Source organism: Thamnophis elegans, chromosome 5, assembly GCF_009769535.1.
Source record: "Thamnophis elegans isolate rThaEle1 chromosome 5, rThaEle1.pri, whole genome shotgun sequence".
Taxonomy (NCBI): Eukaryota; Metazoa; Chordata; class Lepidosauria; order Squamata; family Colubridae; genus Thamnophis; species Thamnophis elegans.
Window position 1 is genome coordinate 58,362,140 of NC_045545.1, and position 26,932 is coordinate 58,389,071.

The following is a 26,932-nucleotide window of genomic DNA, read 5'->3' on the forward strand; positions in this document are numbered from 1 at the left end:
AGCACAAATAAAACACACACACACACACACACACACACACACACATATATATATAAAAATAGGTTTAATAATATTCTTCATAAAACCCTCTTTTTTTTAAAAAAAAGGAAATACAGTTAGTCCTCAACTTACCACCATAATTGAGCCCAAAATTCCTGTTGATAAGTAAGACAGTTGTTAAGTGGATTTTGCCCATTTTATGACTTTTCTTGCCACAGTTGTTAAGTGAATCACTGCAGTTGTTAAATTAGTAACATAGTTGTTAAATGAATCCGGCTTTCCCATTGACTTTGCTTGTCAGAAGGTCGCAAAAGATGATCACATGATCCTGGGACACTGCAATGGTCATAAATATGAACCACTTACCAAGCATGCAAATGACCATCGGGATGCTGCAACAGTCATAAGTGTGAAAATAGTTATAAGTCACTTTTTTTCATTGCTATTGTAACTTTCAACAGTAAATGAAATGTTCTAAGTCGAGGACTACTTATAATAATAAAATTAACATTGTTTTAAATTTTCTCAAATATCTTCAATATCAAATAATTATCAAATAATTTTGATTTCATGGACCCCTGAGAAGGTCTTGGGGACTCCAGGGATTCTCAAATCCCACTTTAAGAAATACTGTTCTACATAATATGTCATATCTATGTGTGTATGATATATCTGACATTTGAACGATAAGCAAACGTCAAAGTCAGGACAACATAACGATTCATAATAAAGATTAAGTCATTTCCTGCTTGAAAAGCAGATTTTCTTTCATCCCTATATTTCAGCCTGGAAACAGTCTCCTCTTAATTCTTAGAAAGGCTATATGAAGAATTTCCAGGGACTGCTATCTTTCACAAAAAGATTCACCAATGCCCAAGTCCAGGGTTTCTGACTTCTTCTAGTCCAAGGGTCACACCGTCATCCCTTTCCAGGCTCAACAAGCTACAGGGATACCAAGAGTGTTCTTCACTATAGTAAGGTATAATAAGAGAAATTTGGAAACTGGTGTTTTTCTATGCCGCATTTTATACAATAATCACTGAGTTTCTTCTCATACTTGCTTTAATTTCTAAACCAATGTTTCTCAACCTTGATGTTTTTAAGATGTGTGGACTTCAAGTCCCAGAATTCCCCAGCTAGCATGCTGCCTGGGAAATTCTGAGAGTTGAAGTCCACATGTCTTAAAATGCCAAAATTAAGAAACATTGCATAGACCATAGGTATGTCTATACAGAACAGGGGTGGGTTCCTGCCAGTTCTAACCTTTTCTATAGAAGAGGTTCCACAAATCTACCATGCCATTTAGAACTGGTTCCAGCTCCCTCCCCCTGCCCATCTGTACCATGCTTGCCCTCCCGCCTGCCGTTCACTGATTGGCTGGCTCACCAATTGCCCCACCTGCCTCTAAGAGTCCTATCTAAACCTTAAAGTCTTAAAGCTGTCAAGTTTGAACACCCCTGGGGGATTGTTTCTAAAGGGTTAGGGGCGCAAGGGTCTTGTGACTTGACAGCTTTAAGACTTGCACGCTTCAAATGCCAACATTTTGGTTGCTAAGCAAGAGCATTGTTAAGTGAGTTTCACCACATTTTGCAAGTTTGCCACGCCCACCCAGTCACATGGCCTGCAAGCCACTCCCATGAAGCAGGCCACACCTACAGAAGAAGTTCTAAAAAATTTTGAAACCCACCACTGGTACAGAGTTACAATGGCACTGAGAAAAGTTACTTATGGCTGGTCCTCCAACTTTTGCAGCATCCCCATGGCCATGTGATCAAAATTCAGGTGCTTGGCAACTAGCATGTTGCAGGATTCTGGCGTCATTTGCAACTTTCCCAGCCTGCTTCTGACAAAGTCAAGGGGGAAAGCTATATTTGTTTAACAACTATGTGATCCATTAACCATAGTGATTCACTTAACAACTATGGCAAAAAAGTAGTAAAATTAGATGGGACTTACTTAACTTATTTGTTTAGCAAGTGAAATTCTAGTCCAAACTATGGTTGTACTTGTACATAATTGCTTCTCTAAGTCCCTCATCAACGATTCTTTCAGGATCATTTCTAGATTCCTTCACACATAAAATTTTGCAACTGCCCTGCAAAATTTGAATGGGATCAGGTCAACAAAATTTGATTTCACTTATTGGCCCCAGTTTGTGTGAGTTGGAAGAAAAGGTTCCAATTTCATCTCCTTGAGTACAAGTTCCACAGGATTGTGTCTTGAGTCCAATACTGTTCACCTTGATGACTCATGACTGCTGTGTCAAGACTGCTATGAATCATATTGTGGTGTGTAGATAACACAGCAATGGTGGGTCTTATCCAGGATGACAGTGAAGATTCTTATAGGGAAGAGGTAAAGGTTTGGTGGACTGGTGTATTAAAAAAATAACCTGGTTTTGAATAAACAATAGGAGATCATTGTTGATTTTAGAAAGTCAGCATAATCATACTCCACTTTGTATCAAGGCTGCAGTGGTAGAGGTAGTCAACAGTGTTAAGTATCTGGGGGTGTAGTTACTACAAATTTGATGGTCTCTTCATACGTTACCTTTGGTGAAGCATGCAAAACAGTGTTTGCATTTCTTGCATCAAATGAGAAGAGCACATATTTCTCCTTCTGCCCTGGCCACTTTTTACAGGTGCACGATTAAGGTTTCAAAGTATTTATAGCAAGACTACTAAGTTCTGTAACAGTTTTGTTCCTTATGCATCTGTCTTGTAAATTTGCAGGATTCTTTTTTCCCCGGCATGTATATGGCAAAACGCCATGTACATTCGAACTAGATTGCGATGTTTCTCTATGTAAGTGGGAATATGCATAATAGTCATCCTTTGAGAGATGAATGCAATGATAAATGCAATGATAATTTATTTTAATGTATGCTGATAACTGTACATTTAAAGTGACAATAAAGTTGTATTCTATGCTATGCTATATGTTTTGCTGTGCTGTGCTGTGCTATGCTATGCTATGCTATGCTATGCTATGCTATTCATATGTCATGCCACGAAGTGCTTTGGAATGTTTGGAGGTGTTCATGTACGCACCTGTCTAAAGCTCTTTGAAGCAACTGTTTCTCTCCCCTTGACTGTGTGATTACTTTCTGCAGCTGCACTGTGCTCTCACAAAAAGACACGTTTGCTTTAGGTCATTCCTACAAATAGTACCTATGCTTGTGTACCCTGAAGCACTTGCTCCAGCATCTCTAGTATATATTATATTCATCATTTTTCCTTTCAATGACATTAAACGTGACAATTTGGTGATAACCTTTGGATGACACATAATGGTCACATTTCAGATTTTCAGAGGCTCTTGAAGGTCTTAAGACCTCAGCTTCTGGACTTCTGCTATGGCTGAGTTCTTGTGCATGCATGAAACTTACCTAAAAAGAAAATACAGCCATTTTTCTTTTAAAATGCACATTCAGAAATGTTGCTTCTGAACCTTTAACAAACAGACAAGGTTCTAAAGTTAAATAAATATTGACCTGGCAGGCTGGAGAATCTGTGTTGCTAACAAATACATACATGTTTATTTGGTTTTAATCTGAACATCTGGATGGACAGTGTGCTTGGGTTGTGTTTTTTTTTTTGCAGTTTTCCAGGGAAGCACTGTAGAGCTTATAGTTATATTTGGGACGTGGCACTGCCCTGGGGAAGACCTTCATCAGTTCAGAGGTAAAGAACTGTTTTGGGCTTAACAATGACTTATTGTAGCAGCAAGGAAAGAATGTGACGGAAGGAGTGCTGTGGGGTGTGGCCAGGTAATAGCAGCCAGCCCTCTACCTGCTCAGGTGGTTTAGCTTTAAAGCAGCTGAAAAGAGAGTTCCTCAGACTAACACCTGCTGGAGCTCTGTGTGCTAGGTGGTAACCGAGCAAACTGGAAATATGCTTTGCTAAACGGAGGAGCTAAGAAACATTAGGGAAAGCAGAAATAAGGATGAAGAAGCATAATTCGGTTCAGGGAACTTTTAGCCGACTCTTTGGGAAAAAGCATGCCAGCAACAATTCTACAAGCTCCCTCTTTGTCACCAACCCTCCTTGGATCTTCACACAAGAGGTCAACTCTGACAGCCTGAAAACCTCAGGTCAGTATGGCTTCTTTGAGTTTTCAAGGGAGAGTGGGAAGGAAAAGGAGAACGGATTTATACTTTAGTTGTGGTCTTTCAACTAAAAGGGCTCTGTATTGTAGCACTGATCCAGCCATCAGAGCTTTTACTGGGGTGGCAGTGCTGTGCACATTCAATTTGTACTCCAAGAGGTCTATATTAAGCAACAATTCGGCTAGAAATCTACACTAAGTATTTGGTAAGAATGACTGGATGAAATGGAAACATGCTGTAACCTGTAAAACCTGGATCCTTGCGCCGTCTCAAATAATTAAACATAAGAATGAGTACAGCAGATTCCAATTGTAGCTCCTCTTAAAACACTGTTTAAAGAGCAAAATGAGAAGTTGATTTCCTGAGTCAATTTAATAAAATGTTTGTCATTTCATATGGGATTAGAATTGTTCTGATTGCAGCCATCAGGAGGCCTTTAGATGCCTATGCGCTAGTGGCCTCTGGTAATGACAGCAAAAGACTTGTTCTGTAGGTGGTAATTCTCTCTTGCAGCCTGTAATTGTGGTACAATAGCCTTCAGGCTCAGATGGGTGGGTACGAACTCTGAATTCACTTGGAATGCAGAGTGTCCATGATATAGAATTAATCTTGCAAATTTAAGATCTCTTCCATCAAGGTAGCCATGCAACACTTATTTGCTTCAGATAGGGGTTGTCCAGACAAATTGAATGCAAAGGCCAATGGAATAGATGGAAACTGCATATTAAAATTCTTCATAAGTGGTGTCTTTAAAAGTCACCAAATTATGCAACTTGTGCCCATATGTTAGCTCCAGAAACAAAATGTTTTGCTTCCATAGCATATATACTGTAAGTATTTCAGGATCCAGGAGTGCTGCTTCTTGTTTAGGATTTCTGTTTCTGAGATGCAAAATTTGTACAACCACCTAATGGCAGCAAAAAGTTAGAGGTTTCTTTGCCACTTTCCTGATTTTTGCAGCCCAGATCTGAGACCCCCACACACACACACACACTTTTTTTGTCAAGAGAGAGAGGGGGGGAGGGAGAGAGAGAGAGAGAAAACCCTATGAAATTAAAGAAATTGGAAATTTTATCCTTTGACTTGTTCCTAATTAAGTTAAATAGAGCTTGCTAATTAAAGACTTAAAACTATTTCAGTTTGAGATAGTATCTGTTGACATTTGATCTGTTCTAGGTATGACTGTTAGAGATATGTGTTTTGAGATGCCCTGATTACATTCAGATATTCTTTCTTTGGTGGGCTGCTAAGCTGTCAAGATTGAATAGGTGTGCATATTTTGATTGAAAAGCTAAAGAATTAAATTTATAAAGGACATCTTTGTTGCTATTCTTCACATTCCATATTGGTAGTTCTTACTCCTGTCCACATACACTTTCAACCCTCAGGCATAAGGTATACCTATGATAATATGTCTGTAAAAATGAAAACACAGTTGAATCATGAGAGGCTTCAGTATAACCTATAACTTTGAACAGCCTAAGGGGCAATGCAGTGTCCAAGAGGAAGGACCTCTGACTGCTTACCATGCAGCATTATTATGGAATTAGTCTTGAAAAAATATTTAGAAGACTCTGCTTCCTTCTTACACTTAAATTTCAGCCCAGGATTCCCTTTTCTGTGTCGTTCCAAAATAAGCTCTAGAAGAAATGAGGAAGACTTAATCAATGTTTGTTTTCATTCTTTGTTGCACAAATATTTAAAATTGGTTCCATGCTCTGTTTGTAATATATACAAAGCTGAGCAATCTGTCCCCTACACAACATGTTTCTTTCTCTCTTCTGTCATGATAATTCAGGCTATGCGATATCAAATCTTCCCTGTGCAAAGAAAAAGAGAAGAATGACGTGAAATATAAATGTATCAATGCATAGATCAATGCACTGTTTTTCACAAAGGGGAATTATAGCTGTCACAGGGAAATGAGATTTAAAACGGCAGTATCTAGGATGTGGCTCAATGGAGGCAAAATTGCTAACATGATTTTATGTTCATATCAAGGATGGAATAAACAGGGGAATCCTAAAAAAATATTTTACGTTAGGTTCCTTTGTAAATATTTAAGAGACAATTTTTGCTCACAAGAATTCTAGTTGTTTACCTGAGACCTTTGTGTTAATCTTAAAACAGAAGTGAACATTTATTTATTTCCCAGCAAGGACCGTGCATAATGTGGATAATGAGTTGAGTAAGTCTGTGCGCACTGGGCAAGGTTGACAAAGGGAATCAAATTTAATGTCTCCTTCCTCTCTATCACATACAAAAATGCAATAGCATGCAGTTTGAACTCTCTCTTAAGGGAGATGAGGCAATAATATTCAGCTGGAAGAATAACAGCATCCCTTTTTAAACTTTTGCATTTGAGTCCTATAAAGCCATAGAAACATAGAAAATTAATGGCAGAGAAAGACCTAGTGGTTCATTGAATCTGCCCTTTAGGGTTTTTTTTTTCTATATTATTTTTAATTGATTTTCTTTAAAAAAATTGTCAGATGATGGCCATTTGTTTTTCCCCAGAATGTTTAAACTCAGTTATTGATGATCCACTACCTCTGCTGGAAGTTGGTTCCAAGCTTCCACTATTCTTTCTGAGAAACAATACGTTCTAACATTACTTTGTCCTTCCTGTCAGCCTGAGACTATGTCATGGTTATCCATAGATATGTATATGATACATAGACTGCCCTGCATGCCTTCAGCAGATCTGCTGCCTTAGCTACAGTATATTAGTCCAATACAGGTATAGAAATAAAATTCAGTCAGTTGTTTTCTTGTATTTCCAATAATTATCTCTGTATCCTTCTGCTGCTAACATTGGACTGCACATCCTTTGAAAGAGAACATGTTATTGCTATATTTCTATGATCCCTTTTCCCAACCTGCATACTTATTCGTCATGTTTCCTCAGTCAGTTCACATACCACTGAGAATTTGGAATTTGCAAACTGAGGTTGAGGACATTTGCTCTATATCAGTGATGGTGAATCTTTTCAGAACCGAGTGCCCACACCAGAGCAACAGAAACCAAAAGACCAGCAGGACAGTGCACTCATACTTGATTTTGGAGCATATTTTGGGGTGTTTTCAGGCTGTTTTTGGCCCAAAAAAATTGCTTGAAAATGGCCTGAAAAACAGCAATTTTTTTGGTCATTTTGGAGCTTTTTTCAGGCACTCCAGTGCCTGTGAAGACCAGTTGGCCAGCAGGCAACATAAACCAGAAAAGCATCTGGCAACGGCGTGGGTGCCCACAGAGAGGGCTCTGCATGCCACCTCTGGCACATGTGCCATAGGTTCACCATCACAGCTCTATATGATGTAACATTGCTCTGGTCCATCCATGCTTGTGATTAGCATGGAGTACTGTGGAAAATTACATCCAAAGCCTTGGTGCTTTCTTTGAGAAAGCTATTTGTTTGAGGTAAATGAATAGCTAAACATAACACAGAAAATGCCCCATGCCTATATATTAAACAGCTCCTTGAATGAAATGTTTACAACATTTTTATGCTGCATGGACTAAAAAAATAGTTGAATTCAGCTTGAACCTCACCTTAGTTTTGCATAAATGAATTGCAAAGTAAACACAAATTACCCAACTTGCAATGGGTGTGGGCTTGTGGGTGTCACTGACTCAAAGATTTCTGGATCTAGTCTCTGGCCCTTCCCTCTTTCCTATACTAACCTTAAAGCTATGGATGTACTCAACATAAAATGCAGCTACACCTCTCATGTGTAATGCAGGAAAATGACACAACAGTGTTCTACATATCTGAAAAATATCCCTTACCTATCAAATTAATTATATAGTGATTAGGAAGATGATGTCATTTTTTGTAAATACAACCCAATCTTCAAGAATGTTCAATTTTGTAAAAAGTTCCTTGCAAGTTCTCAACAGATTTAACTTTTCTTCCACCTTACCTCTGAGAAACTGCTTGAAATATAGTCAAGTTTATCACTGATGAATTATTTCCACAAATGTTCCTGGGATATAAACCATTCTGCTGGTTGGTGCAATGTGCCTCAAAGTCGTCAACTTTGACATGTTTGGACTTCAATTCCTAAAACCCGGCCAACATGCTTACTGGGGAATTTTGAACGTTGACAAACTTCTTAAATATGTCAAGTTTCTGAAACACTAATTTAGTGTTTAATATTTAACCTTGACAGCAGACTGAGGGGAAAATTGGTTTTTCATTTTACAGTTTAACTCCAATAGTATAACAATCCTGAATGTTTTGAACTGACTTGAATAAATATTGTAAGAATAACTGAGAAATTCTCTTAACTACCAAATTCTACTTGTCCTTTTGCATTCTAAGTGAAATAAGCCCTCAAATGAGCCATTTAGGCAGCTCTGAATTTATATACAGGGTACATCTATCTCCTAATACTCATCTTCACTTATGGAGTTATTCTCATTGATTCCTTATTTACTGCTTTCACTCTGCATAATGCTTAGAGTTAGAGGTTACAATTAGCAAGTTCTTTGGAAGATGTTGATCATATAGGGAATATAAACATTAGAATTCAAGATTGTTTCCCAACCTAAATACTGCTACCAATGAATCTAGAGCACTAGGCATATTCATTTATTTACTTTTATTTAAAAAAACACATGCACAGCATTTTCAGTGCCAATCACAACCAGAGGCTTACCTAATTAATGACAGATCTCAAAGTGTAGCATCGCTAGGAATTCTGAGAGCTGACTACATTTGTTTCTAACATACCTGGCTACCTTTTAGCAAAAACTGGTATAAGCTATATCATATTAAGAGTTAGTAGAAGCACAAGTCCATTCTGATATGTTTGTATGAAATGAGATGATGCAATTCAACATTGTTGACCACAAATCAGCAAATCACATCTTAAATTAGGGTTTTGCTTTTAAACCTGGTGCAATAAGTATTTTTCATAATGATAAGAGGAAGAACAAATAGCAAAATGATGGTCATAAATACAGATTATCCCAGCTTCACAAAAAGATCGATTTCCACGTGTCAACTTTTTAAAAACAAAAGTATAAAGAGATGGACAATATTTTTACTGCCTATAAATAAGCATCTCCTTCGAATTTATTGTAATTCTTTTGTTATATACCGTATTAAATAAATTATTTTTATTTTAGAGCTCTGGGGTTCTTGTTCTTTGAGTTAACTGTTTCCTGGCTAAATTGTAAAGAGAAAAGTCTAACATCTGATTAAATTCATATAAAAGAGGCATATTTTTGTCATTCCAATATTTCAACTCAACCTCAAGAAGCTGCTCCGGCCCTCTGGAACGAGCTCCCCGTGGAGATTCAGACCCTCACCACCCTTCAGGCTTTCCGCAAAGCCCTTAAAACCTGGCTGTTCCGACAGGCCTGGGGCTGACGAGCTCCTTGTCCCCACTTGAATTGTGTGGTTGTGGATTGTTTTTAAATTGTTGTAGTTGTCTGTCCGTTGTTTCCTCCTGTTTGTATCCCCCCCTTTACTTCGGTTTGTGAGCCGCCCTGAGTCCCTCTGGGAATAGGGCGGCATAGAAATGCAATAAATCAAATCAAATCAAATCAAGATGGCTTAAAACTCTCTAAAGAAGGCTGTGAATCCTAGCTTTAAATGAAGATTAATTGACTTGAATTAATTGTGCTGCCGCATTCCTGGTACATTAATTCTCTTCATGTACCTTTTAATGTTAAAGATACTACTATTTACTGCTCTAAAAATGAAGAAAGGATGAAAAATTCCATTTCTGAAATAAGATCATTACATCGCCATCATAACATCTGCATCTTCTTGATCACTGAAAAAAATCTATTAAATGCTATACTCTCTGGATGCAAAAATATTCTATATTACCCCCTGCTTTATACTAAGTAGACCAAACTGTTGCAATCAGATGAATTTTGAGGAAATGAGGTTGCCTCATAAAAGATAGGGCTGACAGGGATTCTTGCTTCTTTTTAGTGTAAGCACATTTCATAGTTTTGGCAGTCTTTGAGTGAGAGATTTCCAGACTGTCTACAATCTCTAAGATGTACATAGTGTCCAAAACCCAACCAACCTATCTCATGTTCTTCCATTTGAATAATCAGCTGACTAACAATATGGAACTTCACCATGTCAATATTGCTGTCAAATTCTGTAAACATCATAGTCTTTGGTTTACTGCAGTATTTTAATCCAATCTCTCAGATTTTCAGCCTTCTTATTCTTTGCTACCTGATAAGGAAGAGGTCTACCATACATTCTTATTTTAAATTATAACAAGGGGATATATTTAGTTTAGTAAATCATAGGGACAGATCAACCTTCCTCAACCTGGTGCCTTGCAAATGTGTTTTGTAATCAACATGCACAACTATCTTGGTTCAATAGAAGTTGTTGTACAGTTCACCTTCAAGACACCAGATTGAAAATGCTAAAGTCTTCATGTGTGGGAAAATCCATTCCTTTTCTTCAACTTCTAATTCCAAATATCCTTTAATCCCATTTGAAATTCATCTTTATCTTTGCTAGGTTTTATTTTGCATTCCTAGAATGAAAAAGCCATTGACAATAATAGATGGAGAAAAGCATTGGGGTTGTTTTCTTTCCAAAGTTTTCTATTTTGAATTCCTCTCAGAGAGATGTTGCTTCAGTAAAACCAGGTATTGAGCATCATTAAATATATAATGTATTATATATTTAGCAATCTCATTTATACATACATACATACATACATACATACATATTCCACATGTTTGTTTAATTGCCTGTTCATTAAATACAATCATATTACATTCTTTATATACTGATCTGGCATTCTGTGGCTTCCCCAACTCCCCCCATCATTTTTAGATGCATCACAATTTCCAAGATGTCTTGTGACTGCTCAGAGCCTTTTAAAAAATTGCACAATTGGCATAGATGCTGTCTTCCAGTAAATGAACAAAATTGTATTCAATGGCTGGCTACTTTAAACTTAAACAGAGATGGTAACAGATTGGTGAATATAATTTGTGTCTGGCTTCCTTGGAGCACTATGTAGCTAGCTGCGGTTAATAAATTGCAATACAGAAGTAATATAAAAGTTACCTGAATAGAATCTATGTGGACAGAGGAGATTGAATGATAGGCGAAAGGAAAAAACAGCTTTCATGGGGTGGGGATTGTTACACCTGGGAAACCTTTTGATTATGCAAGGAAGAGATAAGGAATGTCTTGTAGTGTGTGGCATGTACAAATCTCCATGTACAATTAGTGCACTTAGTAAACTGAGTGTGAATCTAGTCCTAGATGTAGGCTGGACAATAGATGTATTGCATTGCTACCGGCAAGTCTGTTTTCTTCACATTTAGTTCTCCAAATGTAATGGTTATTGACAGTGGTCCTGCCTTACAGGGCAATCCTATGCATGTTTGCTTACAAAGAAATCCCATCATAGGACTCAATAATATGATGCAGGTAAACCTGAGGAATACAGAGAATAGGTACAGGTAGTCCTCAACTTATGACCGTAACTGAGCCCAAAATTTCTGTTGATAAGTGAGACAATCGTGGGCGTCCCCACTGACTTTGTTCATCAGAAGGTCACAAAAGATGATCACATGACCCCAGGACACTGCAACCATCATAAATATGAATCAGTTGCCAAGCATCCGAATTTTGATCACCTGACTGGGAATGCTACAAGAGTTATAAGTATGAAAAAAGATCATGGGTCATTTTTTTCAATGCTGTGTAACTTTGAACTGTCACTAAATGAACTGTTGTAAGTCAAAGTTTACATGTTTACATGTAGGGCCCTTAGTACAATTTCCCTCTTACAGTGTCTTATTGCTGTGTTTTTTAGAACTCTAAAGGCCCATTATAGGATATATTTTCTGGTTTGATAAAATTAGCCATTGCGTGGCAAGCTAGCAACTACATATGATTTATTGATTGTAAGCTATGTGAAATGGACATCCAAATGAAAACTTGACAAGTTTTAGAAAATTTCCAAAAATAAATAAAGGATGTGATGAGTTGCAATGGGGGGTGGTGGTGTTGAAATTATCATAAAACCAACTCATTCCATGTCAGTTTGTGTTGACTGACTTCTTAGAATGCAGTTAATTTGGACAACTGTTTTGAAAATGTTTCTATTTTGGTTGTATATTTATTCTTTCTCAAATATTTTGTGTTATTTTTCATGCCACTGAAGCCTTCTTAATTTTGTCCGATCCATATCAATAACTACTTAAATACTAATATTTTCTTGGTGCATTCGGTGGAACTTGATACACATAGCAGAATTCTCTGTATGGAATAGCCACCTTGAGAATCCACCTTTAGAAAATATTAGACAATTTGTGACCCTTTGGATCATTGTTTCAGAGATATTTCCTGACCAGATTCCTTAGTGCCTTTAACAGTAGAAGAGCGTCTTATGGTCTTGGAAAGCTCTTGAAAATTCAGGGAAATAGTCAGAGATGTATCTGCCTTGAAAGTAACCCATAATGAACTGTCTAGCACAGTCAAACATCAGGAGCCTTGACCATAGGAAATGTTTTATGGCATTTTGTATTATGTCATAAAAAGCTTCATGATAGTTTTATGCCATAAAATGTTTAATAAAATTTGCCAAGTTTCAGTTCCATGGGAATTGCCCTATGGTGCACCATTTCAATCTGTTAAATTTACAGACATAAGAATTTTAGTAGTATATAAATGACTGCCAGATATCAATAGACCATTAAAACAACTGGGACTTAATTTGTTTTATCTTACCATTATCTATATTCCCTACCCTCTTCCTACCATTTCATCATTCCTTATCATTCCCAGAAATTAATATTTATTTTGAATTGAAAGGATCTTTCAAATGCTTTGCATTTCTGCTCTTTGTGAGTCTACCCTGTTAGCTTGTCCTTGCTATGGAATACTAAACTTAGTTTTGGACTGTAAGAAAAGACTGGAACAGTGCCAGTTAATATATTAGTTAAATGAGATTAAAATATATATTACTCATGATAAAAGAATAATATTTTATATAAGAAATACGGTGTCAATTGTGCTACAAATTTCTTGCTGGTTTTCAAAGCTTATTTTGGCTATCTAGATGGAAAATTGATTCAAGAATTCATATGTTAAAAGGAATGAATTTAGTGCGTATAATCTTTATTGACATGACAATCTAGAAGAATAGATATTTGAAGAATTTCAGGTGCATGCTCATTGTTATAGAAGAAATATTCAGATATATATTTCCATAAAAATACATTTCTTCCAGCTCTTTCCTAATGAGAAAAGGAATTAATGGGCTACATCTGCTAAACAGAAAAAAACACATGGTAGAGACAAGTAGTTTGCAGATGTTTTGCTCTCTTTTGCACGTGTGTATAAGTTGTGTGCAAATCATAACTTTTCCTATTCGTATCATGACCCAGATGCCTAAAATGGGCAAAGCTTAAAATGGTGCAGTGGTGCTTTAATTTATCTGACAAAAACAGCAAGAGCATACAGATTTGCTGGTGGGTGGAGAGGGAGAGAAAGCACACATATGCAGATGCCCTTTATGTAATGAAATTATGTATAATTCCTTGTTTATTTCTGACTTTGAATCAGTAATGGAATTGCAAGTGGGCAAGGATTTTTCTGCTTCTTTTACTGCTGATCATGCGTACTCTATATGACTCTCCTCTTTTAATGTGCTTTAATGTTTATTTTCTTTGCAGCAACTTCCTGCAGAGCCTTCCAACAGAGGTGGGGCTTATAGAGTTTGAGTGTGTCTGCTGATCATACTTGTTAATTCATGCTGTTCACCTGAGAAGGTTGTTAAAGTAAATTATGGGCTGCATTAACTACTAGAAAACACAGCTTAGAGAAGTGTGATTATGTGGCAAGAATGTGAGGGTGGAAGCTAAGATGTCCACAGGTTCTGATTCGGGAATGTACCAACATGTCCAAGGTTTCTTCCCTGCTGTTTTAATAGGCCTATAGTTGTGTTTAGATCCCAATTGTCATTGCAAAAAACTTCTGAAAAATGTGAGGTCTGGATAATAAATATGGGCTAATCTCTATTATTGTCTTTCTGAACATGTGTTTGCAGTAATTTTGAATGATCATGATGGTACTAGCAACAGGGTCATAATGTTCCCCAAACATTCCCTTTCTATGAAACAATAAGCTATATCACACAGCTGTGTATACCAAACTGAAGTATACTTCAGTTCAATAAACTAAGTCTTGAGGACAGGTAGTAAAAGAGAAAGAGCAAAAGGGCCTGTCTTTCAGGAAACTGGTAAAATACAAGAAGCTTGTCCTTGGTGTTATGTTGGTTCAGGACAGTCTATGCCATTAATGCTCATCTGTCAGGCCCAAACCCAAGAATGACGTGTGGTCATTCTTCTAAGCTTAGTTCTTTGTTGTTTTAACACCTGTAGACAAAATCTTACCAGACTAAGGACTCTGCTATCTTCATCTGCAATGTACTTTGTGAACTGGTAGGAAGGAGCTGGCTTCATCCTCTTTCTCACTTGATATCTGAGCTGAATTGCTTAGTCCTCTGAAATACACCACGTCCCTCCTGGGAGTCCACCTTCTTACTATAATCCATCACATTTTCTTAATTCCCATTTCTCCCATTCCCACTTTTTTTCTTAATTCCCATTCCTCCCATTCCCAAGTTCATTTTCCTCCATGCATATTTTGGGCTACAGAAAAACAGATACATTTGAGAGTTGAAAAAGGAAAGAACAATTGAATATTTTGGTTCCTACAGTCTTTCTTCCATTCTGCTAAATCCTCCCTTGTGATTTCCTTCCCTTCTCCCTCAAGAATCATGTGCTTGCCTCATTCTAGGAGCATGTCAGCCCCTGCTGAGCTATTTTGGGATGCCCTCCCAAGGGCAGTTTTTCTGAATATTTATCAGGTGATAGAGATTTCTACAAATCTTAGATTCCTGTCATGTCTTCAAAGTGGGCTGGGTCAAAACACAGACACCACGGTGTTTCCAGGAATGTTATTTTATTGTTGCAGTTTATAAATAAGAAAATCTTGTCCAGGTTTCTTTCTGTTTCATCTTATACTAAACAAGAGTAAGGCGGGGTTATTTTGAATTTCATACTTCCTTCTGTCTCTGGTCTTTCCAAGACCCTTTTTAATGGCTTGCTTATACCTTTCGAGGTCAGATTTAAATTCTTTTATATTTGCCAAATATTGTTCTAAGAGGTATGCAGAAAGATAATGAATAAGAGTGGCTTCTTCAAAACGTCAAGTTATTTATATTATCCAATTAGCACTATTAGTTTGGATATATAATTAATTGTAAAAGAAAGGGAGAGATGCTAAAATTTAGGTTGCTGATGTTTGATAAGTTAAACAAACTGGACCAATCAGCTGCCATCCAGATATACCAAATTTCCACAATCTAGTTTAAGATGCTGGCTAGAGAATTTTGGGAAGTAGAAGTCGCCGTTTTAAAATTGCTGAAGTTTAGAAACTCTAATCTAGAATACCAACCCAATATGATCAAATACTATGCTAGCATGGCATTCTAAAAGCCATAATTCTAATCCACTTCATCGTCAGAGGAATCAGGTTGTAAAAGTTTGATTTAAATCAACATTTAATTTATAATTTAATTTAAATGATAAAAGATCATTTATATTTCTGATTAAACATGTATATGTTTTCAATGTCTTTTTAGGGGACTATTGGAATAAACAGATTATATTAACTCATTATAAACTATGCAATCTAATACATATTAATTTGAAAGTATTATTTATTTTAATGAAAGTCCTAATTATGCACATGTAAAATTGTAGCCAAATAAGTAAGGTATCCCAATTTTCAAAATGCATAAATAGAACTTCTTATAAAATGGTAGGTGACAAACCTAACTTTAAATTTTTCATTTCCTCGTTGGTTTTGCAGACAAATGAATTTGTCTTCTAAAGTAGTACCTACTACTATTTATGTGCTAGGATCGTTTGAAAAAAAATACATATATTTAAGTACACAGACATACATATTCAGAAATAGGTTTGGTTTACTCATTTGAAAATATAGAAACATGTAATTGATTTAATCAATCTATTAAATGGTTAAATCACTTACATTAAGACTATAAATCTTCATAGATTTTCTTGTAAATAAAGTCCTAAAGTCTACTTGTAGATTTAGTTAAAGTTCCTTGAGTAATTTAACAGATTTAAATCTGTATCTCTTCTGTCAAATTTCTGTCAAGCCAATTTTGAACTCCAGTTGACAACTTAAGATGAGATACTACAGTGCAAAAATAGATCTAATTATTTTTTTTAAAAGGTACCATTTCAGGAGGAGACCCTTTAAGGTGAAAACTAAGGAACTAAGGGCTAAATGTTTTGGCAGAATATTAAAGACAAGTCTATTCTTTGATATGCTGTTATATTTTTATGATTGTAAAAACTCTCAGTCCTGGTACTAAAATATGACTGCCTCTGATCCGCATCCTCTGAGTTGCTTGCTATACTGCTAAAGGTTTTGTGTATGTGACCTTTAACTGGGCAAAATAGTGCATCATAGGGCAAAACCTTTTCAATTAAGGTACCTAAATGAACTAACTTACATAATGCATGCAAAATCTGGGATCCATAACTCCTGGGTAATTGAAATTTGGCAAATTTTGTAAAGCATATTATGACATAAAAATACAATAAAGCAGCATTTCTCAACCTGTGGGTCGCGACCCCTTTGGGGGTTGAACAACCCTTTCACAGGGGTCGCCTAAGACCATCAGAAAACACATGGTCTTTCTAGAGCCTAGATAAGCATTTTGTGACATAATACAAGTGTCATAAAACCTTTCCTCTGGTTAACTCCTGATATTTGATTGTGCTATACAGTTCAAAATACTTTCAAGACGGATACATCTCTGAATATCTCCCTGCATGTTTTAAGAACCTTTCAAGTCCTTTAGAAGCTCTGCCATTATTGAAGGCATTGAGAAATCTGGTCAGGAAATGTCTGAAATAATGATCCAAGGGGTCATAGGTTGCCAAGTTGTGTCAGGCATGAATTACCAGACGCATACATGCAGAAATCAAGCTAAATATTTTATTAAGTTCTGCCTATAATACAAGAATGTCCTCAGTGTAGGAGATTGATGGAACCTAAAGGAGATAGGTCGGTTCTAACCTTTTGGTGGTGTGCAGGGATTCCAGGCTAACTCCATGCTTGATCCCTCCTCTCTGCCAGGCTGGGTGCTTCCCAGCAAGTTGCTTCTTATTCCCAAGAAATAGGGAACATTTCATCTATGTGCCCAGTTCATCTTGAAACTGATCTTCATGGTATATTATTATTGGGATAATGCATTTATTTTATCCAGCGAATGAACCAGGGTGAGCATTTCCAGGAATTTACACGTATTGTTGTTGTGACTATGAAATATTGCCTTCTAATTTTTATTGTTCCCCAATGCCTTACTTAGTAAAAAATGAAACATCAAGATAAAGAGCAGGTCTCTTTGAATGAAGTCTCATCCTTTGAATGCATATCTATGATCCTGCTTGATGTTTCCTTCAAAGACACCAGACAAAAAGCACTATGGTGGATGCAAGTTGTAAATTTGCAACACTGAAAAACACTAAGGATGTTTTGTCCTTCAGTCTTCTGAGCATAATTAAATGACCAAGATCTGTTGAGGTGATAAAAGCAACTAAAGCACTTGGGTATGAGAATAGAGTCCCTGTCAATGGAAGGACGTAAAGGAAATGTTGAAGCTTGGGTTTTGGGAATAGCAGGTTGTGTAGAGCAGGCTGTTGCTTGTTCTTTGACGCCACAGTTTGATTGGTTGGTCTAACAAAACCTGTCAGATAAGATCATGGGTAAAAAGAGGCTGAGTTATCAGTAGGATTAACTACTCCACTTTAGATAGAAGGCTGATAAGAATAGGAAAGCATGTTTTCACCACACTTGAAAAAGCTTTCTTGATTTCATTCTTTTTTCTGTTCCCACTCTGTACTCCATACTGCAAATGGCATTAAACTGAAAGTCTTATATCTTAAAATGTCTATTCTCATTTTTTCCAACTTTCTTGCTTCTTCTGTTTTTATATCATCTTTCCTGCTGGGACATTGTGAAAAATTCAAATTTGCATACGTTCTTGCTATTTTTGTTAATTGTATTGGAAATATTACCCAAATTAACTTTTGGATTTTTTTTTTCATACATCAACAGGGCTACAATGGTTTTTCAGAAACATGGGTTACTTTGAAATTGTAATGCAGTGTCTGATACTTCTGACTGGGATGCAACTTCAAACACCCACTTTCCCAGCCAGCCAGCTAGCTAGGTAGAATTGTAAATAAGGGTGTGTTATCTTGATAGGGATATATTGATTTGCATCTCTTTTAACTCACAAATTTTTATCGGTGCTTATAAGGAAGTAACCAACATTGATTTTATTTTCTTTCACAAGATTTAGTTTGTAAATAATATGGTTTGATCTTTAAGCAAGGGCTGAATATCAGAATAAGACAGAAGTATGACATGTAGGAGTTATAGAAACTGTTCATCCACAAATATAAAAATTGTGCTATTGTGAATAATAGTTCCAAGAGTAAGTGTCCATTAGAATATCTATATACTTCTAAAACTCTCATATTGTTTGGTTGGAATGATGCCTCAAAGAGCAACGGTTTTTAAACCAATGAACTAATTTACAAAATGTGTCTTAAATCCTGGACCTATGACACCCATGGGAGTAAAACTTGGGGAAGTTGTAGCCTCTTCAGCACTGCTGTGCTACTGCTGCTTCAGTTCTGCTGCCACACTGCCTTGGTCAGCCACAGTCATGTGATCTTCATTTCCAAAGTTTCCTGATAGCTTCCTGATAGCAAAGTCTTTGCTTATGGGAAGCGCATAGGGTGAAAGTCAATGAGGATGTAGGCAGGTAAAGTTGCAAACTGTTTGAGTAAGTTTACTCCCCCAGTGAACTTTATCCCAGTTACTATGCACTTGTGCTACATTGGCTATTTGTGCATCCCTTTTCTCCCTCCCCTACTCACCTGTTGTAAAGTAAAGTAAACTGTAAAGTTAATTGTAATTGCTGACACTCCCTGCCCCCTGCCCATTAGCAAGGGAAATTGGTTGCCAAAAGGAAGCACAGAAATGAATACTTCAATCAGTCCACACTCTTCTATTTGTTTCCCTCCTACTTTTCTTCTAGTAATAGCAAGCGGAAACACCATCAATAAGTTCTGGGAGCAGAAAGACTCCCTGCCCAGTTGCTTATGCAGAACAAAAGTTGGTGTTATGGTGACCAGGCACATGGCAATAGGGTGCTTTTGGCAATGGAAATAGTTCCACATCATAGCCCAAGAAGAAGTCTTTGCAGTCTTTTCTTTGGATCAGAAATTGAGCTCATCGTTAACCAACTCAGTTTTTAATTCCCAAACAAGTTCTACAATGGTTGTAAGGATGCAAGGCTGCGACTGAAAGAATTTACATATTTGCTGGTTCATCTTGTATCGTATTAATATAATCATGGAGAAGCTTCTGAGTACATGTTGAAGTTGTATTTTATGGCAAGTTTAGGTTGCATCTTTAGAAGGATTCTAATGATTTTTAGATTCTATGCATAAAGTAATTTGAAGTGGCTTCCAAGTGTTTGTGAAATCATGGTGACCTTTTATGTGCTTCTGTTTTTAATGCCCGTTAGTTAAACCCCTCTGTCAAAGGAATCTGATATGTCTCATGGATAAATATTACTACAAACTATTTAGATGGTAGGATTGGTTTGAGTGGAATAATTAGGAAGTTTATAACTCATCTCAAAAACAACATTTGGCCTTCATTCCTTTGCTTATTTATTATCTCCACTATTTTGTTTTAGGTGAAGTGGATGGTATTTATTATGGCGGCAATCGCTTTGGGTCAATGACAGATTCTGGAACAGCCACACTTAAACCACGTCCAAGAGTGCGCCCTCTGCTCACTTTCTTGCCTCTGGTGAGTATTTGCTACACATTACATGATGTTGGATGATACCCATCCATCTAACAATCTTATTGTTCTTGTAAGGGAAGATAGAGGACAAATTTATTTGTTTCAGTTTAATATAGCTGCTTTGAAAATAAGATTGGGGTTTTATTGAGGAGAAGGGGGAAGTGAGAAAATTCCAAAGCTTTCATATATCAAACACATGTTTATAAGTGAGAATGTATATACTGGTTTTATGTGGATGTAGGGAATAATCACAATCAACATAAAATATAAGTTGATATTATGGAAACTGAAAAGAGCTTCAGGTCTCATATTATATACATGCTGAAAATTGCAATTTGAAATGGAAAGATTTTTTATGCATACAGCATGGAAATATATTGATTTAGAACCAGGCCAGGGATATCATTAATAAGGAAAGTTGGAAAATTCTTTCTTTTTACAACAGTAGTTGAAGTGAGAGACACTTTTCATCAAAACTAAAGGGGACACAAATGTTACAATCTTCAACCCACTTCCTGGGGTTTTGATTCTGCTCAGGAGGTACTATTGCAATATCATGCTTACTCTCTGCATTCCTGCAATTAATGTCTCAGATTGGCTTCTCCTTAAAGTATTAGAAAGATCTTTGGATATGACTTTAGTAGATGTTGCAACCCCTTTGGATTACAACAAGATTTTTCAAACAGGAATGTTTGAAGAACTATTTTGAGCATCAATTATTATAGCTACCAGGTTGCATGACTGGACTAGCATCCTTTTTGCAAATACCATGAAAATTATTGCAGAAAATATGGTTCATAGGAATGTTGAAGGGATCATTATTAGATACATCACTACTTGATAATCTAGTTTTCAAAATGTATCAGATAAATGATGAAAGCTGTGGCAAGAAAAAAACAAAAGGTTCCCCCCCCACTCTTCTTTGTAACAATTTTATGAAGATAATCAAGTGATTTTGAGTTGTATTATCTTCAGTGTATTTAGTTTTGCTAGAAAACGATTACTATTAGATAGATAAGCCTATGAACAACTTGAACCAATACATTTACATTTAGAAACAAGCAGAGATGAAACAGAGATATTCTGATACCATTAATGTTAAGGGTGCATGTATTTATAGAGTTTTTTTTTCAAGAAAGATTTGATAGGCAGATTTCCCTTTTCAAATCAGACTAGCACAGCTATCTGACTTCTATTTTGTGACAGGTCTCTATAACTGATACATTGTATTAACCTTGTCACAAAGATGTGTCTGCAACTATTCTTAAAGGACATATCTGTCCTTCATCTCACACACTACTAAACATGGAGATGGCTTATGTTTATCATAATTCTTTGGATGTTAAGGTAATGTTCTTCTTTTTCTAAAGGAACTTGGAATGTTCAGTGTAGAGACAAAAAAGATAAGGAAAGGCAAGATAGCCATGTTCAGGTCCATAAAAGGAAACTTCAGTGAAAATGATCAAAAAGTGCTTTCAATGGCCACATAAAATAATGTCAGAAATAATTATTAAAATAACTATAAACTGAATCCATCTAGATTTCATTTAAATATAAAGAAAAACTTACTAAGAAATTTGCAGTAGCAGAAAAATGTACCTGTGAAGATTGTTGGTTTTAAAGAAAAGGCCGGTCAGCTTTCTTTTGTGGTTGGTTTATTTTTTCCTGCACATGATAGATGTTGATCCTTTTGATCCCTTCATTTATAATGTGGTCAATGATACAATCAGATTTGTCTACCTTCATTGGCTATTTTATGCCATTGAATATACTCCATGCCTGCTGCTGTCCATTCCCTGGGCAGTTTTTATTCAGGACTATTTTGATTTTGGCAGCAGGAGCTATCTCTCCTCACTCCTCCTAGGAGTCCAGATAGGATAGCATGTAGAGCGGGAAAGAGGAGAGAAGGGGAACTGATATTTTCCATCCATGGACGTCTGATGGCATGGCAATCTGGTGGTGAAAGAGTTTGCTGCGTGCAGCTGGGACCTATGAACTAGCTTGAGAAGCAGCTGACTAGAACTGTTGGGTTACCGTGAAGTGGGAGATCCTGCTTCATTACATGGTTTCCATTGTACCCATCAGACTGCTTTAGACACAAGTAATGCAGTTTCTCTTCCTGAAGTGGGAAAGCACCTTCCCACTATAGCTACAACCCCAGATCTGCAGGATGGGTTGGGCACCCTGGTAAAGCAGTTGACAAGGGAAAATAGCAAAGTGGTGGGGGGGAGGGTTACCCTCATAACTGTCACCTCTCACTCTATAAAGTTCAGGCTTATCCTTTTGGAGAATGATTTAGGGCTATTCCAAAATAGGGGTATACATAAATCAGTTTAATCCTTGTCTAAAAGGAGCCACATTATTGGCTGCACCCCTGTACAAAAACACTGAAGTAAAACCAGAGCAAGCCTTAACAAGTCTAAACACCTGTCAAAGTTCACCTCCTGTCCAGATGCAAAGAAAATGATTGATGGATGTCTGCCCCCCCACCTCCAACAGCTGATGAGATGTGATGGAAAACTAAACAGGGGTAGGAGAATCCACCAGTTGCTTTCTTTAACTTTTTCTGCATTAAACCTATAAGGACCGCACTCCTCCCCTTGCCTTATTACTGAAGCAAAACAGGACTCAGATTTGAAGGTAGTGCAAAGTCTGCAACCACACTTTACTATCAGCTTAAGGATTAGAGACATGATAGATGTAACATCATTGCTGACTGATGTAACTATCAGAATATCAGTATTCTAGGAATAAGACTATATATAAAGAAAATCTTGTGGAAGGTAGTGATACAGACCTAATAAGATGTACATTAAGTTAAAGGAAATGGCTTGGTTCACATACACAATTAATTTAATCAACAACCTTTCCTGGTTTGTACATAACTACACTAAAAACCTGCTCTGGCAATATCAATTTTTCTACTATGACTACATGATATTGGTCCTTTTTTTCCATTCCTGGTCAATTATAGACTTAAATCATCCTTTGCTCTACCTAAAGCAATGTTTTTCTCTTTATTCATCATCCAAGAGAAGCCCCAAGATGTTATAAATCTGTTGTCTTTGTCAATTATTATGTGAGAGAAAATGAGATGGCCGTGGTTGATCAGGAAGAGAGGAATCAGCAATATGGACAATGAATTACATGTCAATATCATTTTCTGCCAACTCAAGGATAAATAGTGCTAAGCCAGCAACAGAGAAAAAAGCCTAATTGCAGGTTTCAAACTTTTTCTGACTTTCATAGACTATACTTTTGTGCCTAAGCCTACATCCAGAGCAGCCTGCAAGTTTTGCAATGTTCACATAACACACTGTGTCCAAACAAATCAATTATATTATTGCTTAGCATGATAGTCTGGTTCACAAAATGTAGATATGCAGATTGGAAGTGACTGGTACTCATTAACCTTAAGGATGGAGGCACTTAAGGGGATGTGAGATATGTGCACAAATGAGGTAAATTATGTAATTAAGGCAAATTACAAAATTTGCATTGAACGATGAAGTTACAACATCTGGGTGACATTATAGGCTCCAAATGACCAGGGTCCAATTATCATGCTTCAGACTCATTATACAAAGATTTAGCTCTCTAGAGAATTCAATAATGCTGGGAAACATGCAAGGAAAAAAGAATATAATAACCTACAGCAAAGTGGATGGAGTAGATGAACTCAATTAGGTAGTTAAGGGAGCACCATAAAAGCACCATAAAAGACCTGAAGGACAATGCTGGGGACAGATCCATCTGTAGAATATTTATCTATATGGTTGGTAGGAATTGACACCTTGCTCTAATTTTTGACACCAATAAACTTCTGAATTTACCTACTCTCAGATTTTGACAGGCTCTGAACTTCAACATCAGTCACACAGCTTCTTTCCTATCTTCTCACATGTTTACTGGACAATATTAGGCATTAAATAAGAGAGGAGATATTTGCTTGCCTTACTTGTTGTCTCTGGTTCCTGATGTCTATTGTTTTCTACTCCAACTTCTGTGACCCTTACCCAGTGAAATTTACAATCAAATGTTTCTAATAAAGAAATAGCATTTGAAACATTTGGAAGAGCTTCTTTTTGGGGGTGCAGGAATAACAGGAAAAAATACGTTTCTTTTCTTTTTACTACTAATTTTTCAGAGAATTGCTTTTCCCCCTGAAGATGTGCATATGTTTCAGAAATATCCATGGATATGTGTAGAGTGAATTAAAAAAGTCAAAATGGTAGCTGTTAACCCATGATCAAAGTCCTGCCTACTTTTTATTTCTCTTGCAAGCTATGGGGTCACAGCCACTATCTTGACTGCTTTACACACATACACAGAACAGATGCTCCCCAACCTGGTGTCTTGCAACTAGGAGCAGGATTCTGAAGAGGAAATGGCTCATAATAAATACTTTTGCATTCCTTTCTGCTGTTTCTTCTACTCAAAAGTATTTGGTTACTTTTAACATTAAAAAATCGGCACTTCACTATATGTACACATATTTACCTCTCAAATTCATGTAATTCAACAAGAAGAAGTATACAGTGTTTACTTTTTGATGTTGCTTAGCAAATATGAAAATATTCTTTTCTCTTATTCATTTGCTTTGTATGTACTATGCATAGCAGATGAGCAACTTTCTAGACTGAGGTGTGGATATATCTGGTACTACCCTCTTATTTTAAACAGGTCTGACTGGGTGTTAGTTTTGGTTTTACCTTCATTATTAGTCAATGGGCATTAAAAATACAGATTTTAATGAATCAGCAACAAATTAGTTATTTTCTCTTGCCAGTGTATACTACTACTTCTTTACATAAAGCTAATATTAATTCAGTATGCTATACATGGGATATTGTTTGAAGTCTGTTCCAAGATTTTATTTAGAACATAGCAGGAACAATACTAAACTATTAAAAATAAATAAACAAACTTGTACCACCTGCCAATTATTCTAGCTTTACTTAAGATTCATAACTTGCCTTTTAAAACTCTGAATAGCATTGGCAATTGAAGGTTTGAATTCCTTTTCCTGGGCTTTATATATGCAAGGGAGCAAAGTTTCCTGCATTGTGGTTCCACATGTAAATCTCTTCCCAAAATATGTTTGCAGGCTTCCAATTCTTTTCTCTACAGAAGTGTATTTATTTGTATTTGTATTTATTAGTTTGTAAAAAATGTACAAGATAGCAGGTATAAATATAATCATGGATATAAATGAAAGAAATGAATACAAATATATGGGGACAGTAGGACAGGGACGTTAGGAACGCTGGTGCGCTTATGCATGCTCACTTTGTGGACCTTTTAGGAATGGGTTGAGGTCCATGGTAGACAGTTTAAGGTTGAAGCTATGAGGGTTAGATGATATAACAATGGAGTCAGGTAGAGCCTTCCAGGAATTGACCACTCTGTTGCTGAAGTCATATTTTCTGCAATTGAGTTTGGAGCGGTTTACCTTGAGTTTGTATCGATTATTTGCCCATGTATTATTGAGGTTGAAGCTGAAGAAGTCATTGACAGGTAAGACGTTGTAGCAGACAATTTTGTGTACTGTGCTTAGATCATACAGCAGGCGGCACAGTTCCAGATTGTCCAAACCCAAAATTTCAAGTCTGGTGGCATAGGGAATTCTATTATGAGTAGAGGAGTGGAGTACTCTTCTCATGAAGCACCTCTGGACCCGCTCAATTGTATTAATGTCCAATGTAAAGAAGTGTTTCTCAATCTTGGCAGCTTTAAGAGGTGTGGACTTCAACTCCCAGAATTCCCCAACCAGGTGTTTTTTTGTATATTTTCTATTTCATGGCAAGATATACATCACTTAACTAAGCAAAGAAACTGCAAAGGAAGCTATGACAGGAATTTGCTTACTGAAACAAGGAATTATCTAAAGGAAGTTAGTATCTCTCAGCACACAGGAGATGCCTTTGAAATGTTCTTTGGTAAGAAAACCCAAAAATCACACGTCTACCCAATTTGACATCACCACAAAGAAAAGAAGTCACATTGGGTAGAGCTGTAATTTCTGTGTTTGCTTGGCATGTTTATGTGTATTAAGACTTTCACATTTGTTTTCTATTTTCTATTTTAAAAGTGGCAGGAAACCAGGAGACAGAGATCTAATCCTCCCTTAGGTATGAAAGCTGGCTGGGTGATTTTGGCCCAGTTGTTTTCTCTCAGACCAATCTACCTCACAACATTGTTGATGTGAGGAAATAGGAACATTAGCCATGTCTGCCATTTTGAGGTGTCCCAAAAAATAAGGCTGGGATAAAAGTCTAATCAATGAATAAATTCTGGGGCAATTCACTTTCAAATTATGGCAGCTTTAGAACCCCCCTAAAGCATCAGTGACTACATATATACAAATCATATGCACATACCTGCCAGGGGTGAAATCAACTTACCTTCACTACCGGTTCGCAAATGTGAGCGCGTGCCTGAGCAGAGCTTCAAAAATGGGACATGATGAGGTCCAGGTGGGTGGGTGGAGCCTCCCACCGCCAGCACTACAGGTTCGCCTGAAGTGGATAGAACCGGTCAAATTTCACCCCTGACACCTGCATACATTTATAATTCATGACCATATTCAGACTTAGATTTTCAGACTTATTAAGTAAGCTACATGTAAATAGACTGACATATCTCCAACAATTGTTTTGTAATTTTTAAAAAAAGTTTAGTGTATATGTATAATGTTTGTGTGTGTATCTCTGTCTGTCTCTGTCTCTCTCTCTGTCTCTCTCTGTCTCTGTCTCTCTCTCTCTGTGAGTGTGTGTGTGTGTGTGTGTGTGTGTTTAAAGCAAAACTTCCCAAAGGTTAATCTATGATGTGCGTGATCTATATCCTTTGGGATTTCATGGACAATTAGTTTTTCATTAGAAGTACACTA

The 26,932-nt window shown here is 36.8% G+C and overlaps 1 protein-coding gene across 2 annotated transcripts in view; it reads left to right on the forward strand.

Moving 5' to 3' along the window:
* Positions 1–3,516: 3,516 nt before the first annotated feature.
* Positions 3,517–26,932, forward strand: part of C5H6orf132 (chromosome 5 C6orf132 homolog) — a 41,402-nt gene continuing 17,986 nt past the window's right edge. Inside the window, exons 1-2 of one of the 2 annotated variants that reach the window (XM_032217534.1) lie at positions 3,517–4,093; positions 19,931–20,046. In XM_032217534.1, the coding sequence (XP_032073425.1) occupies positions 3,946–4,093; positions 19,931–20,046 (264 nt within the window). In that variant the 5' untranslated portion in view covers positions 3,517–3,945. The remainder of the gene's footprint in view (positions 4,094–19,930; positions 20,047–26,932) is intronic. The other variant, XM_032217535.1, reaches the window with a different exon arrangement.